Genomic DNA, 15,154 nt, shown 5'->3' on the forward strand with positions numbered 1-15,154 from the left:
GATTCTTTACCACCAAGTCACGGGGACAGCTCTCCAGCCACTGCACTGGTTGACTTACACGCTTTCCCTCATTTGATCCTGGCAAGAATCCCATTTCATCCATATGATGACATTTATTTTAGAGACAGAGAAAAGAAATGAGATGCAGAGAGGTTGAGCAACTTGCCCTAGATCACCCAGCTAAGAAGAGGGAAAGCTGAGCTGCACCCGGGGTCAGTGCTATTCCAAAGCTTTTCCCAACTTACACTTGATAATAGGCAATTGTTGCCTTCCCATCACTGCTAGGGCAACACGACACTTCTGTCGCACAGAGCATCTTTGAGGCTACCAGAGTTAGGTATTGGTTTCATCAGGTAACATCAACCTCTACCGATCCAACTGTCCATCATTCCTGCTTTACCAAAAGTCAAATCCCACTGCACTTGGCTGACACAGACACGATCTGCCCAGTCTGGATACCAACCAGGGACCCGAGTACCCCAGTTTACCCTGGGTATCAGGGCCACCAACCAGCTTCTCCCGGCTCCATCACTCTCTCACATTCTATTCCACGTGAGCGGATGCAATGAATGACGCCATTGTCCCCGGGTCTGGGTTGTAAAACATTACAAGGGAATATTGAAATCCACAGCCAAACGGCATTGCAGCCGGCCGCCAGCTAACGAAGGGCCCCGAGAATGTTTTCCACTGCAGCCGACTGAATTGGCCTTTTCACGGGAGCAGGTGGCAGGGGCGCTGGGGTGTTGAGGAGGGGGCGAGTTTCTGTTGTTGTTTTCCCCTGGCGATGCTTACTCAGTTTCTGGCTGCCTTTCTCCAACGACTAAGGCAGTGCGCTGGGGCAAGGCTGGGGCCTGTAAAATCTGTTCTCGCAAGCAAGTTCCTCCTCTTGCTAGCACTTTAATCTGCGATCAGAATGAAAGAGGACACTCCCCCCATCCCACGAGAGCCTTCCCGATTTATTAACTTTCTGATACGCTTGGGGAAATGATTCTAATCTAACGTGTGTGGACCCTCAAGGGATGCGGGCAGTTCACCCCAAGCGGGAATTTAGCTCAGCAAATAATAATCGCTCCCATCATTCTCATCTACAAAGTGCTTCACGATCATTTTATGACTCAGGTCTCACCCCATCAGCGAGGTGGAGAAAAGCACTGAATTCCAGCTGCTCCACCTTGCTGGTCAGACCAGGGGGACACAAAGAAGTGACATGAATTCCCACCATTGATTCTAACAGGGCCGTCTGATGTGAGCAGCACCAAGAACCTCAAATGTTGGGACTTCCCTGGCGGTCCAGTAGTTAAGACTCTGCTCTTCCACAGCAGGGGGCACGGGTTCAATCCCTGGTCAGGGAACTAAGATCCCACATGCCATATGGCGTGACCAAAAAAAGAGAAAGAAACTCAAAGACAATGCCCTCACTGGCCAAGAGCACCCAGCATTCATGACAACTTTGGTGGGCGACCTTGGGGTTCCCTCATTAAATCTCTATGTAACTTCATATCAGGGTACTCGTTTCCAGTTGCGACTCTGAAGTCAGGTTGTGTGGCTGTGCCTGTCTTTGATGGTACACAGCCACCAACTTGGCCACTGCGGGACTGGCTAAGTTCTTCCCTTCTCTGAACCTCCATCTCTTGTCTGCAAAATGGGAATAGTCAGACTCATCCCCTTCTTGGGTGGTCAAACAATACAATGCTTGGAAAGGCTTGGCATATATTGGCGACACATTGCTCCATAAACCCCAGCTTAGAAACCACATGATTATATTTTGAAGCAGACATTCTTACCTTGCAAGGGCTTCACCTGATTTATGAATTTCACTCCCCATGCCATCCCAAATACCAGATCATTAGAGCTTTGTCAGTTCTTCTAGGGAGAAATCCATACTCGCATCTGCTACTCAAAAGGGGTCCCAGGATCTCTAGTTCTCGCCAGGAGGAGAAAAGCCTCATGCAAAATGGTAAACAGTGTATGGTTTCCTTTATATAAAATTCTGTAACAGACAAACCTAACCGACAGTTTTTTTTTTTAATCAGAATATTGATTGTTTGTGGTGGGGAAGTAGAAGAGGAATAAATGGGAAGGGACATGAGGGAACTCTCTGGGTGGAGGAATGCTTTATATTATGATAAGGACTTGGGTTGCACAGGTATATACATTTATCAAGAAGTGAATGGTGCACTTAATGTCTTTGCATTTCACAGTATGTAGACTTTACCTGAAATAGAGAATCATGAACAGAGACTGAATCTGCATTAATGGCACGCCTGCTGAAGAATACAAGGATGAAATTCCTCACAAATGCAACCAAGTGTGAAATACACCCCAAAAAAATGGGGGAGGGGTGGGATGCTCCAAGAGGGAGGTGATATATGTATAATTATAGCTGATTTGCATTGTCATATGGCAGAAACCAATACAAACAATGCAAAGCAATTTTATTCTAATTAAAAAGTAAATTAAAAAAAATAAGATGGTAGATGGATGGATGGATTGGTGAATGGGTAGACTGGTGGATGGTTAAATGTATGTATGCGTTGATGGATGAATAGATAAACAGATGGGTTGGTGGATGGGTGAATAGATAGATCAGTGGATGGATGTGTGATAGAGCAAATATATAGCCATATTAATTGTAGAACCTAATCAGTGGGTATATGGCTGATCACCATGCAATTCTTCCATGTTTTCTATATATCTTACATTTTTCATAATACAATACTGGGACACATTCTCAGGACTTCTAATGTTCAGCCAAAGTTGGCTACCAAGTAGAGAAATGGGTTCCTTTTTATAAAACAGCTCAGTCCATGAGCTCCATTTCCAGAAGGTAAGGTCACACATTATTTTCTACAAGTCTTTGCTCATTTTGTAGGGCCAAGAAATTATCCAGGTGTGACCAGGGGACCCCTCCATCAAATAACTTGAAAAAGCACAGTTTTGGACCCTCTCCCGAGAGCCACTGATTCAGAACCTCTAAGGGTGAGACCCAGAAATCTGCTTTTTTCACCAGCCTCCCCACCGCCAGCTAATTGTGATGTCTGACAAAAGTTTGAGAAACAATGCTTACGGGGGATTTGCCCTCAGACACTGTCCTTGAATAGCAGGTTCAATGGGGGAGCAGAGGGGTGGGTATGGTGTTGAAGGTGAATGATGGACAATCAGGACCAAGATGAGACCTCTCGGGACAAACCTCCATTCACAACTTAGGCTGGCTTGGCCTCCCAAACATAAAGAGTCTTCTTGTTTTACATAAATTCACACTTTCCTGGGGGAAGCCACAGGCATAGCCAAAAGTACAGCAAAGAGTGGGGAGTTAATGTCATCTCCAGAATGTTCGCTGTCCTGGAGATCACATCTCATTAACTGGACATCCCCATGGGATGTCCGGCCCTGGTGGCTCAGACAGTACAGAACCCGCCTGCCAATGCAGGAGACGTAAGAGACACGAGTTCTATCCCTGAGTCATTAAGATCCCCTGGAGGAGGGCATGGCAACCCACTCCAGTATTCCTGCCTAGAGAATCCCCATGGACAGAGGAGCCTGGCAGGCTACAGTCCGTGGGGTCGCCAACAGTCAGACATGACTGAGTGACTAAGCACATCAGCTTTAACCACAAGCATGAGATTACAAGACCGCTGAGCCTTCTTTTTGAAAAATGACCATTTGAAGTTAGGAGCTGAATAGTCATTTAAAATTAGGAAGACGGGGGCGGGGGGGGGGGGGTGCTGGAGAAGAAGGGATGGCTCCAGTGGAAGGATTTTAACCTTTTTTTAAAAAGGTTCTAAAATTTTTTAAAAAATATTTATTTATTTATTTGGCTGTGCCGGGTCTTAGTTGCAGTACTCGGGATCTAGTTTCCCGACCAGGGATCAAACTCAGGCCCCCTGCACTGGGATCACAGAATCTTAGCCCCTGGACCACCAGGAAAGTCCTGGATTTTAACCTTTTAAGGATCCCAGACCCTACAAACTCCTCAAAATTGCTTGACATTTTTTCTTCTATTTATATAGTGTGAGTTTTTCAGAGTTCCTTGCTTTAATTGGATTTTCCAAAGGGATCCTAGATACTGATTAAGAAGCCTAACCCTCAAGGTGGAAGAGGAGGTGGCGGCGACCTGCCTTGCAGAGGCAGGGGACAATGGTCTGTTTCTCACATGGGTGGGCAGAGATGTTCCCAGCCTGGGACTGACAAAACCTACTTGCTCCACCTGGGACAACCTGGGCTCCTGGCTCTCCAATCTGCTCTCTGGTTGCTGTTCTTTTTCAGCCGCTCAGTCGTGTCCAATTCATCACAGTCTCATGGACTGCAGCACACCAGGTGTCCCTGTCCTTCACTATCTCCCAGAGTTTGCTCAAACTCATGTCCATTGAGTCAATGATGCCATCCAACCATCTCATCCTTTGTCGCCCCCTTCTCCTCCTGCCCTCAGTCTTTCCCAGCATCATAGTCTTTTCCAATGAGTTGGCTCTTCACCTAATGTGAAGGGGCCAAAATATTGGAACTTTGGCATCAGTCCTTCCAGGCCAACCGGAGACTCCAGGGACCCCAGCTCTGGAGATCACTTCCTGCCGAGGCATCAACAGGCCACGAGAAGACTGAGGAAGAAGAGGCAACCTCAATTTCCCCATGAAGAGCTCTGAAGCCGCCACTACTGGGCTCTGCCAGCCTCCCCATCGTGTGCCACAAATGCTTGTATGCCGGAAAGGCCAGGCATGACTCACAGCCGCACTGCGTGAATTAAAGCAAGAAGTGCCCAAGGAAGCACTTTGCTGCTGCCTGTTCCTATTCTGGGGTTTGTCTTTCCAGAAAGACCAGGGGTAACCTGCCGGGGCAGACCAGCGATTCCTTCTATCCTGAAGATGCTCACCACCAGGCATCTGCACCTTAACTGGTTGTTGACCTGGCCTCAGACTTCAAGAGGGAATGGATCCCATCTCCTCCTGACATGATCACTCCAGCCCAGGGACGGTGCCAGCTGCTCCTAGGCAAGCTAGGGCAGTGTTAAATCACCCAGGCACACTCTCCAACTTCCTTCTGTCTAGAGGAAGGATCGCTGGCTCTCCCAAACTGAGCCCATTAGTGAGTCTTGTTCAACCAACAGAAAGTAGCAGAAGAGATGCTACAGGCTCCCAAGGTCTAGTGAGCAAAGGCCCTCCCAAGGTTCTCCAAGGACAGCCCGCCACCATGGAGGGAGTCCATGCTGGATGGGTCACATGCACACGCTCCAGGGGACCGCCCAGACAGGCTCCCAGCCAAAAGCCAGTGTCAACTGCGGTCATGGGGGTGCGCCATCTTGGACACCCAGCCTTGTCTGGCCGTCAGATACCTGCAGCCATCCCCACTAACACCTAACTGCAATCAACACCTGCCCAGGGGCATCCTTCCCAACCCCCAAACCCTGAGCTAAACCCAAGTGCTTCCCTGGGGATTTCTGGCTTCCCCTTGGGCACAGTGACAGTGAGCAATGCCTGGCTTTTCCACCCTAAACAGCATTTAGGGAGCATTCCTGAGGGGGAGTAGGTTGTTAAGTGGACAAAATCCGGAGCACTGTGAGGGTCTCTGAGCTCCTCATGGGAGCACCAAGGCTGCTTGTACGTTCTCCCCCTTGCGTGGGCGCAGAGGTGTCAGAAGTGAAGGGCTGGGGCCCTGGCTGTCCTGGATTCAGAGTCCTATGCAGTGATGATGAGCCAGCTCAGAGTCCAGGGTTTCACAGCCGGTAGACAGGAAATTTAGGAATGGAGTCATTCATTGCATAGCAATAGTAATTAGGACACCCATATTACCTCACCTCATCCATGCAACAGCCCCGGAGGTGGCTGCTATAATTATCTTCCTTTCACAGATGAGCAGATAGAGCTAGGGAAGCCCCAGGGCTCACTGGTGTGCTAGCCAAGACCCCAGCTCCAGAGCCTGCTTTAGCATAGGTGAACCCTGCCCCTCGGTGCATGGATTCACCTTTGCATCCTCAGGACCTGGCATAGAGTAAGCCCTGAAAGAATGGGTGTCCGCTGAAGAAGCAAGCAACAGATCCAAAGCTGAATAAATAAATGAGTCTCTGGGAGGGGGGTTTAGGATGGGGAAACACATGTACACCCATGGCTGAGTCATGTCAATGAATGGCAAAAACCACCACAATATTGTAATTAGCCTCCAATTAAAATAAATTGATTTAAAAAAATAAAAATAAATGAGTCTCCGGGCTGCAGTTTTCTTTTCTGCAAAAGCCAGAAGGTTAAACCAGATGCCGCCTCCCAGGGTCCCTTCTACCGCTAGAACCCCATGCTTCTAGGGGCAGTGTTCCCTGCCACAGTGCCATGGCAGCTGGCTTTCAGAGATCTTTAGAGTCTGACGCCTTCTCCAGAGCCCAAAAACGGATGGATCCCTGCACACTCCTCCGATCCAACCCAGAAAGCCCTCCCTCTCAACAGATTCAAATCCCATTCACGGGACTTCTCTGGTGGTCCACTGGTTAAGAAATGACCTTCCAATGCAGGAGACATGGGGTTCAACCCCTGGTAGGAGAACTAAGATCCCACAAGCCACTCAGCTCAGCCAAAAAAAAAAAATAACCTTAGGGAGTCCCCTGGCGGTCCAGTGGTTAAGAATCCACCTTCCCATGCAGGAGACGTGGGTTCAATTCCTGGGATGGGAACTAAGATCCCCACAAGCCTCAGAGCAACTAAGCCTGAGCACCTCAACCAGAGGGAAGCCTGAATGCTTCAGTGGAGATTCTGCGTGCAGCAACTAGGGCCTGACACAGCTGAGAATAAAATAGAGTTAAAAAATTAAAAAACAAGAGTGACTTCAAAGAAAAAAATCCCATGCATCCCACAAAACCTGACTCCCATCCTCTCGATAAAAGCACCTCCCCACACTCAGTGGCCCTGTCCTTGGCCCCATGGGACCTTTAGCTTCCAGGAAGTTCCCATTCAACTTTGCCAGTGAAGTGCCCACGCTTTCTCACTGCTGCTGCTGCTAAGTCCCTTCAGTCGTGTCTGACTCTGCGCAACCCCACAGATGGAAGCCCACCAGGCTCCCCCGTCCCTGGGATTCTCCACGCAAGCGCTTTCTCATTAGGGTGAGCATTTAGGTGCATCTCCCAAATTTCTGTGATTTGCATATCACCTTGACGATGTTGGCCAAATCTTCATACTAGCTCTTCTCCTATTTAGTTAGTGGGAAGATCCCCTGGAGATGGAAATGGCAGCCCACTCCAGTATTCTTGCCTGGACAGTTCCATGGGCAGAGAAGCCTGGTGGGCTACACTCCATGGGGTCACAAAGAGTGTTTTCCCTAAATAACCAGCCTTAGCTCACCTTCCCTTCTCCCTACTTCCTTCTTTCTTTTCCTTCTTCCCTTCTTTCCTTCAAATTTAGTCTTGGGGACTTCCCAGGTGGTCCAGTGGTTAAGATTCTGTGTTTTGTGGGCTTGAGTTCGATCCCTGGTCACGAAACTAAGATCCCAAATGCAGTGCAGCACAGCCAAAGAAATAAGTAAATAAAAGAGAACTTAGTCTTATTCTAAACAATATTGTCTATGAAATCAGCCTGGTGTGCCTGGTATCTGTGGGGACGCTCTAAAGTCATCTCATTTGCCACCAGGGGAGGGGGCACTGCAATTTGGGAAATATTGGTTTTTTAGGATAAGATGTTTTTAAGCCACAGATTAACCTTTCCAAATAACCTGGGCACATATTTTAATCAGTCAGCTAGAGACAGGATTTGCAAAATGATTTTATTTTCTTCTTCCTGCTTTCCCTTCGCTCTCCCATTTTCAGAATAAGCAGTTATCGCTTCTGTAACTAGAAACCACACATAAACGTTGGAAAATAACTAAGATACCCTCCACATGTTCCGAACACAGATTGCTGGGTGAGGAGAGGGGAGGAGGGTATGTGCCCAGACATTTGCCAAGCCAATCCAAAAGTTATTTATGTGGGATCACGGCAGAGTTAAGGTTCAACCCTCCATCACCCCACGCCCTCCCTCCCTCCGTTCCGATTGTTGGAATTAGAGGAAATTTCATTCCTCCCGCTTTGCTGCCTGAGCCAGCTGTCACCGGGTGTGTGGGGGACAGGAAACAGGATTACAAGATCAACAGTGAGCCCGCCGTTCCAGCCAGGCTGTTATCAGAGCCGTCTCCGGAGAGCCATCTTCCCCACTTGTCACTACCAACTGTGACCTGGGAGTTGGGACCACAGCCCAGACTCAATTCTGAACAAGGGCAAAACTAGGAGTAATGAGGAGCTCTCCCCAACTCAGATCATATTTTGGAGCATGGACTAAGAACCAAGTACCCTTCAGGCATTCTCTCACATAGTCCTTACAAGAACCCCCGAAAGGGGAAGCTATCTTTATTTATGCCCATTTTACAGATGAGGATACTGAAGCTCCCTGCAGTAACATCACTTGCCCACGGTCACCTGTATACACACAGAGCAGGGACTAAACCCAGGTTTGTCTGACTCCAAAGCCTATTGGAGCCTCTCTGCTTTGTTCCTTCTCCCCACCAGGGGACAGCTCCAGAGAACTGGATGGATGACCCTGTCCACTCTCCCAGCCTGGAGAGTGGTCAGTCCAACCCTCTGTTTCCCAATGCAACGCCTCACATGGCCACAAAGACACACGTGGCTGGGAGGCTGAGAGTTTCAATCCAACATGTCAATCGCTGACCCCTACTGAGGACCAATTACCTTCCCTTCCTTCCATCTCCAGGTGCCTAGGTGGGAAGAAGCACACAGCCAATGTGCAATAACCCTGGGGAGTAGTGAGGGCAGACAGTTCAGACCTAAGCAGAGTCCTCTGCCTAAACAGCTCACCAGGCACGTGGTTCAGAGCTGTAGAAGAGACTCCTGGATTGCTGACATGAGAGCTCTCAAACACCCGTCCGTCCCCCACTGTCTCTGCTTCCATGCCTATCACCTGTCCAACCAGCTTCCAAAGTGTGGGGCCCCGGCCTGATACAGGAAAGCAGTGAGGGCTCCTAGGAAGAGACACACCCGACCAGGCAGCCTGTGGCCAGAAGCAGCTCCCTGGAGGAAGGAACAGCTACAAGGAGAAATAGTTACAAGGAGGCTTTAGTGATGATGGGCAGGAGATGGAAGGGGAGGGGAAAAAAGATGGAGCTTAGTTAGACCAACCTGGTGTTCATGGGGCCAAAAACAATGGATAGAAGACAGATTTAGAGCCACCCCTTCAGCCTGAATGAAAGGGAGAGGGGACTCCGGTGAGGAGCAAAGCTAGGGGGCGTGGCCAGGCCGGATGGGAAGGGCGTGGTCAAACACAGCAAGGCATTTGCACCTGACACAGAGGGCAATAGGAGTGTGAGGCTGTGAAGAAATGTGTCTAATGTGCTGTACAAAGATGTCTCTGGGCTTCCCTGGGCAGCTCAGCTGGTAAAGAATCCGCCTGCAATGCAGGAGACCCCGGTTCCATTCCTGGGTCGGGAAGATCCCTTGGAGAAGGAAATGGCAACCCACTCCGGTGTTCTTGCCTGGAAAATTCCATGGACAGAGGAGCCTGGCGGGCTAGAGTCCACGGGGTCACAAAGAGTTGGACATGACTGAGCGGCTAAGCACAGGGACAAGATGTCTTTGGCAGCTGCCTGGGACATGTTTGGGAGGGGAACAGAGCTGATGTCAGGCCTAAGGAGGCTAGGAGGCTGGGGCAGGTGAGGCTGCTGGTGGAAAGGCAGCCTGGATGGAGAAAGGAGGTGAACTGTGAGACATGATAAGGTGGTAGCATCTCCGACACCAGGTGACTGGGTAAGACTGAGGCGGCTACTTGCAATACCTTAAACCCATAATCCCTCCTGCCCTGGACCTGGTGGAAAGGAGGGAAGAAGTACTGGACGGAAAAAGCCCTCCTGTCCCCAGCTGCACAGCCTGGACCCCCACCTGCAGGATGACCAAGATGAGACTGCCTATCAGTGGCTAAGCTGCCATGATGACAAGATGACCATTAGGAGGACGGGGTTTAGACACCGTATAAACAAACACATGAAAGAGCCTACAGCTGAAAATAGTTTAGCCTCTTTCACCTTCAAGTGATGTTTGTTATCAACTTTTCCACCCACCACAGGCTAAATTCAACTCCAACTTCCAAGGGAAGACACGTAAAGCCAAAAATGTTTCTAAATAATAATTTAAGGACTTGGTTACTTTAACCACATAAAGCATCTTACAAGCCCACCATCATGAAAGAAATCAGTTATGAATGCAGGAATTCATATGAGTCTAGTGTACCTGTTCCACCTGAAGTTAATGGCATACTTATTTTTTAAAAGCATGCAAAATTAGATCTGCTAAACCCTCTATCTGAAAAAGATTTCTACAGCATGTTATTTCCAAACCCAACGTTTAAACCACAAAGCTGTGGGACCTTTCTCTCCCTCTTCTTCTTGGGTCTCTTGTCCTCCTTTGAATGAGTACACGTGTCCATCTGCCCAACTCTCCTTTTCAGGTTTTCCAGAAAGGATAAGGATAAGCTTCCTAAATGACCTCATTTTATTTTGAAATGCTAAACCCACCAAAATGGAAAGAAAAAAATAACATTTCTTGGTCAAAAGGATCGAGATGTATTTCCAATTCTCTTGCCATATGGTAAGTTATTTTGGATCCCTACCAAGAGAATATTTGACAAAATTGGCAACGCTTGTACAATCCTTTCAAATCAGACCAAATTCCCACTATGTCCATTTGCCACAGCCCCTTCTATTCATCATATCAGCGACCAAGACCACAGGATATGTAAAAAGACCAAGCAATTTTTATCACCAGCTTCTAATCCACCGCCCCCCTCCCCGTGCCAGGGAGACCACGTGGTGTCAAGCTTGTATATCACCCCACGGAAATCAAGCCATTAACTCTCCTTTCATTTACCAAGAGCTGTTGTCAAAAGAAAATCATTCATCGGCTGTGACTTATGGGAAGAAAGAGAGAGAGGACTTCACTAGAGAGGAAGACAGCAGAGAAAGAGGAGAAAATTGTAGCTTTTGCTCCCTGGGCAGATGGAGACAGTCAAGTTCCCTCATACACAGTCTTCCCCAAATCTACACGCTCCGGAGTGTCTGATAGAGGAAACCACATCGAGGGTTTGGTTTACGCTGTAAAAATCCCACCTGCAACGCAGAAGCTGCAGGAGACACAGGTTCAACCCCTGGGTCAGGAAGATCCCTGGGAGGAGGGCATGGCAACCCACTCCAGTATTCTTGCCTGGAGAGTGCCATGGACAGAGAAGCCTGGTGGGCGACAGTGAAGTGACTTAGCATGCATGCACTTGTGCACATGAAGGGTTATCAGAAAGTGGGATTCCAGAGGCGCTTTCTCGTTTCTTGATGGCAACAGGGCCCCATTTCTCTGTGCCTGGCCTTCCAGGGCTGCTGGCTCACCTGGGCTATTGAAGGGCAAGGGATGCAGAAAGTGGGGAGCCGAGGATCCCACTTCTTACCTTTGCATTCTCGACATTCTGTGTAGCTCCATGTCATCACTGCCCCGGAATCCTTTGGCGAAGGGATTATTCTCAATCTTTAATTGGGTGATCTGTAGGAAGCAGAGAGAGAGAGTTCCGTGTTCTCTTGGTTGCTATAAAACCACCTGGGGACCCAGCTAATGATAAGTGTCATGGAAACACAGTCTCTGGCAACCCAAAGAAGCAAATTAAGCCTGTCACGTCAACGGGACCCACCACTGCATTCAAAAGGAGGCTCTGAAAAATGTCCTAGATCAGACTGTCTTTAAAAGGGGAGGAAAAAAAAACCTGGTGTCAGCTTGCCCGTTAATTGGAGTCATACTCTGCATCATTCCAGCCAGATTGGCGTTGTTGTCTCAATCATAGCATTTTGTGTTTCAAACACAATGCAGGCCTCAACACTTGGTCCTCCACCCCCTTTCAAAATTGTACCATGTTGACACGATGTCAGTTTCCTGCAGCGTGGCAATCTCCATTGGGAAGGACTTGATTATTGCTCTCGAAATCCTACTATGCCTCATTTCACATTCATTTCATAGTTTTCACAGAGTTTGCTAGCTCCAGTGAAAAGGAGGGCGTCTAAATAAATAAAGACTAACATACAGAATTACAATATATATGAGAGCTACCTAACAGCTCCAAACCTCTTTAATTATATAAGGAAGAAAGAATCCTCTTCTGGGAAATTTTCGTTGCAATGTATAAAACTCAGTGACAGAACGGGGTCTTTTGGTTCAAGGTCCATCAACACATATTCTTGAAACCATCAACATATTCTGTTAGCGTGAGTGTACAGTAGCAAATCTAGGTAAAAGAGTACATCCCTATGAAGTTTGCCAGAGTATGTCCCAAAAACTGTGTGTAAATTGAATTTTTATATATCAGATCACTTTACAGACACCAAGACAGTGTTCATCAGAGGTCATTCAAAAATCACTTCATCATCATTATACCTATATAGCCTTGGTCCATTAATCTGCTTAATATTTTTATTAAGTCAAACCACTTTTTTTACTTCTTAGTATACTTTTTGTTTGTTGTTGTTTAGTCACTAAGTTGTGTCCGACTCTTTTGCAAGCCCAAGGACTGTAGCCTACCAGGCTCCTTTGTCCATGGGATTTTTCCCGGCAAGAATACTGGAATGGGTTGTTATTTCCTTCTCCAGGGATCAAACCCACATCTGTTGCATTGACAAGCGGATTCTTTACCACTGAGCCACCAGGGAAGCCCAGTATTTTGTTTATTTTCAGTTTAACTACTGAATTATAATTATTGATTAAAATTTAAGGTAGTTATAATTATGTTCTGTTTTTACTATTTTTTTATTTAGTCTTTCATATTTTTGGTCTTACTTGGATTGATTGTATGTATTTGTATTATTTCATTCTTCTTCCTCTACTGGCTTCTTAATGATTCTCGTCTTTTAAAACTTTTTATTTTGTATTGAGTATAGCCAATTAACAATGTTGTGATAGCTTCAGGTGACCAGAGAAGGGACTCAGCCATACAATATACATGTATCCACTCTCCCCCAAGCTCCCCTCCCATCCAGGCTGCCATATAACATTGAGCAGAGTTCCCTGCGCTGTACTTGTTGGTTATCCATTTTAAATAGACCAGTGTGTACATGCCCAAAATCAAACCACTTTTTATTTAAATCTATTTTATAAATATACTGTATCACTTTTCTATATGTCAAAGTGGAAACACTTGCAAGTCAATAAAAAGATAACAAGTGTATCAAATTCTCTCTACTGGTACCCCTAGAAAGTTCCAAACCAGAAGGCCAACCTTCCCTTTGTTGCAAGGGAAAATTTGACACTTTTACAGACGTATTTAACATAAACTGGTACCTAAGTAAGTCTCCCTTTCTCTAGCAGATGAATAGAAAGATAGTTAGAACAAGAACAGATTTTTTTCCTATAGTTCCATCATCTTCAGATCCACACAGAGCCATCTTTTCTACCCCCAGTAGCCTCTTTACAGACTTCGAGAAACGAAGAAGTTGCTTTGAGAAACTAGGCATAATTAAGGAATGTACAGATCTGTCCATTTGGGGGCAAGAACATTCTGTTTTCTGCTAGACATGGTCTTATAGCATTTCCTTCTAACCCCAGGACTCTGTCATGAATATAAAATTACTATATATGAGTTTGTGTGCTCACAATAAAATATATATACACTTAACATTTTTTAAATGTTATGTGATTCCAACCATAGGACATTTTGGAAAAGGCAAAACTAGGGAAATAGCAAAAAGGGTAGCAGTTGCCGGGGGTTAGGAGGAAGGGGAAAATGGACAAGAGAAGCACAGAGGATTTTTACGGCAATAAAACAATTTCTGTGGGATACATCATGGTGAAGACGTGCCATTTCACATTTGTCTAAACCCACAGAATCTAGAGAATTCCTTGGTGGTCCAGTGGTTAGGACTTGGAGCTTCTACTGCAGGGGACACAGGTTTGATCCCTGGTCAGGGAAGTAGGATCCCATGAGCTGCATGGTACAACCGAAAAAAAAAAAAAAAAAAAAAAAAAACCCACACAGTCTACAACACCAAGAGTGAACTCTAAGGCAAACTACAGGCTCTGGGTGATGATGCGTCAATGCAGGTTCATCAGTGGCATCATATGTCCCACTCTGGGGGTGGGGGTGGGGTGATGCTGTTAGCAGGGGAGGTTGTACATGGTGGGGGGAAGCGGACAGAGGTTATACAAGACTCTGCTTCCCACTCAATTTTACTATGAACCTGAAACTGTTCCAAAAAAAAAATAAAATCAACTTTAAAACTTTTAAACCACGCATGGGCATGTCTATGTATACACATTCCCTTCGCCTTCCTTTTTTTTTTTTTTTAACCTGGTAACCCATTCCTGTAACTTTCTGACCTCAAATCGACTCTTCAGAGTATGTAGAAACATCTGTAAAACCTCTCTGGAAAACAGAAGAGACTGGCACAACACTGTAAATCAACTTTACCTCAATAAAAAAAATTTTTTTTAAATACAAAAATCTCTTTGGATAACAATCTTGAACATGTGCATTCCTCAACTCAGCCCCATCACCTATCGGGGCTTTCTTTCTCACACCAGTTTTATGACAGCAAAATGCAACCATAAAACCATAAAGCATTTTTAATGGTGAGGGGTGGGAGGGAGAGATTTTCAAAAGTTGAGTAAAAATTAGATCATTTTTAAAAAGGGTGGAGGGAATCCTTATCCCGATTCCTATGCCCCTCACCCACTCATCCAGAGACAGAAGCCAGCCCCTGAAAATACTGAGGATAAGACTACAATAGGGGTGGGGCAATTGGGCTGAATTAATGCCTATTCCATGACATCGCTATTCCACAGAAACACACAAAAAATTACCCAGAGCAAAAAAAGAAAAGGGTGGGTTTTGGTACTTTATCAGCAAAAATCTTTTGCTCAAAAAAACTTCTGCTCGAAGTAAGTTTAGATGCAGGTGAAAATGCCTATCTTATTTCATACTAGTCCTCTCATTTGCCATAACCCTGTCTATGAAATCCCTTGCACCTCAAACAGAATATCTGCTGCCTAATTCTTGTTCTTATACCATACCTCCCAAAAATATGTCAGAGGATGCGCAGAACTGGTGAGACATACACTGAGATGTGTGGATCTCACCTACCTACCTCGCTCTGTAGAGTTGAGGATAGATGGCTA

General features: G+C 46.4%; 1 protein-coding gene across 6 annotated transcripts in view; it reads right to left on the reverse strand.

Annotated features, from left to right (window-relative positions):
- The window catches only part of TBX5 (T-box transcription factor 5), a 52,949-nt gene that overhangs the window by 19,922 nt on the left and 17,873 nt on the right, over window positions 1–15,154 (reverse strand). For all 6 annotated transcript variants that reach the window (XM_043439884.1, XM_043439863.1, XM_043439846.1 and 3 more), the window contains exon 7: window positions 11,448–11,539. In XM_043439884.1, the coding sequence (XP_043295819.1) occupies window positions 11,448–11,539 (92 nt within the window). The remainder of the gene's footprint in view (window positions 1–11,447; window positions 11,540–15,154) is intronic.

This window comes from Cervus canadensis, chromosome 1 (assembly GCF_019320065.1).
Source record: "Cervus canadensis isolate Bull #8, Minnesota chromosome 1, ASM1932006v1, whole genome shotgun sequence".
Classification (NCBI taxonomy): Eukaryota; Metazoa; Chordata; class Mammalia; order Artiodactyla; family Cervidae; genus Cervus; species Cervus canadensis.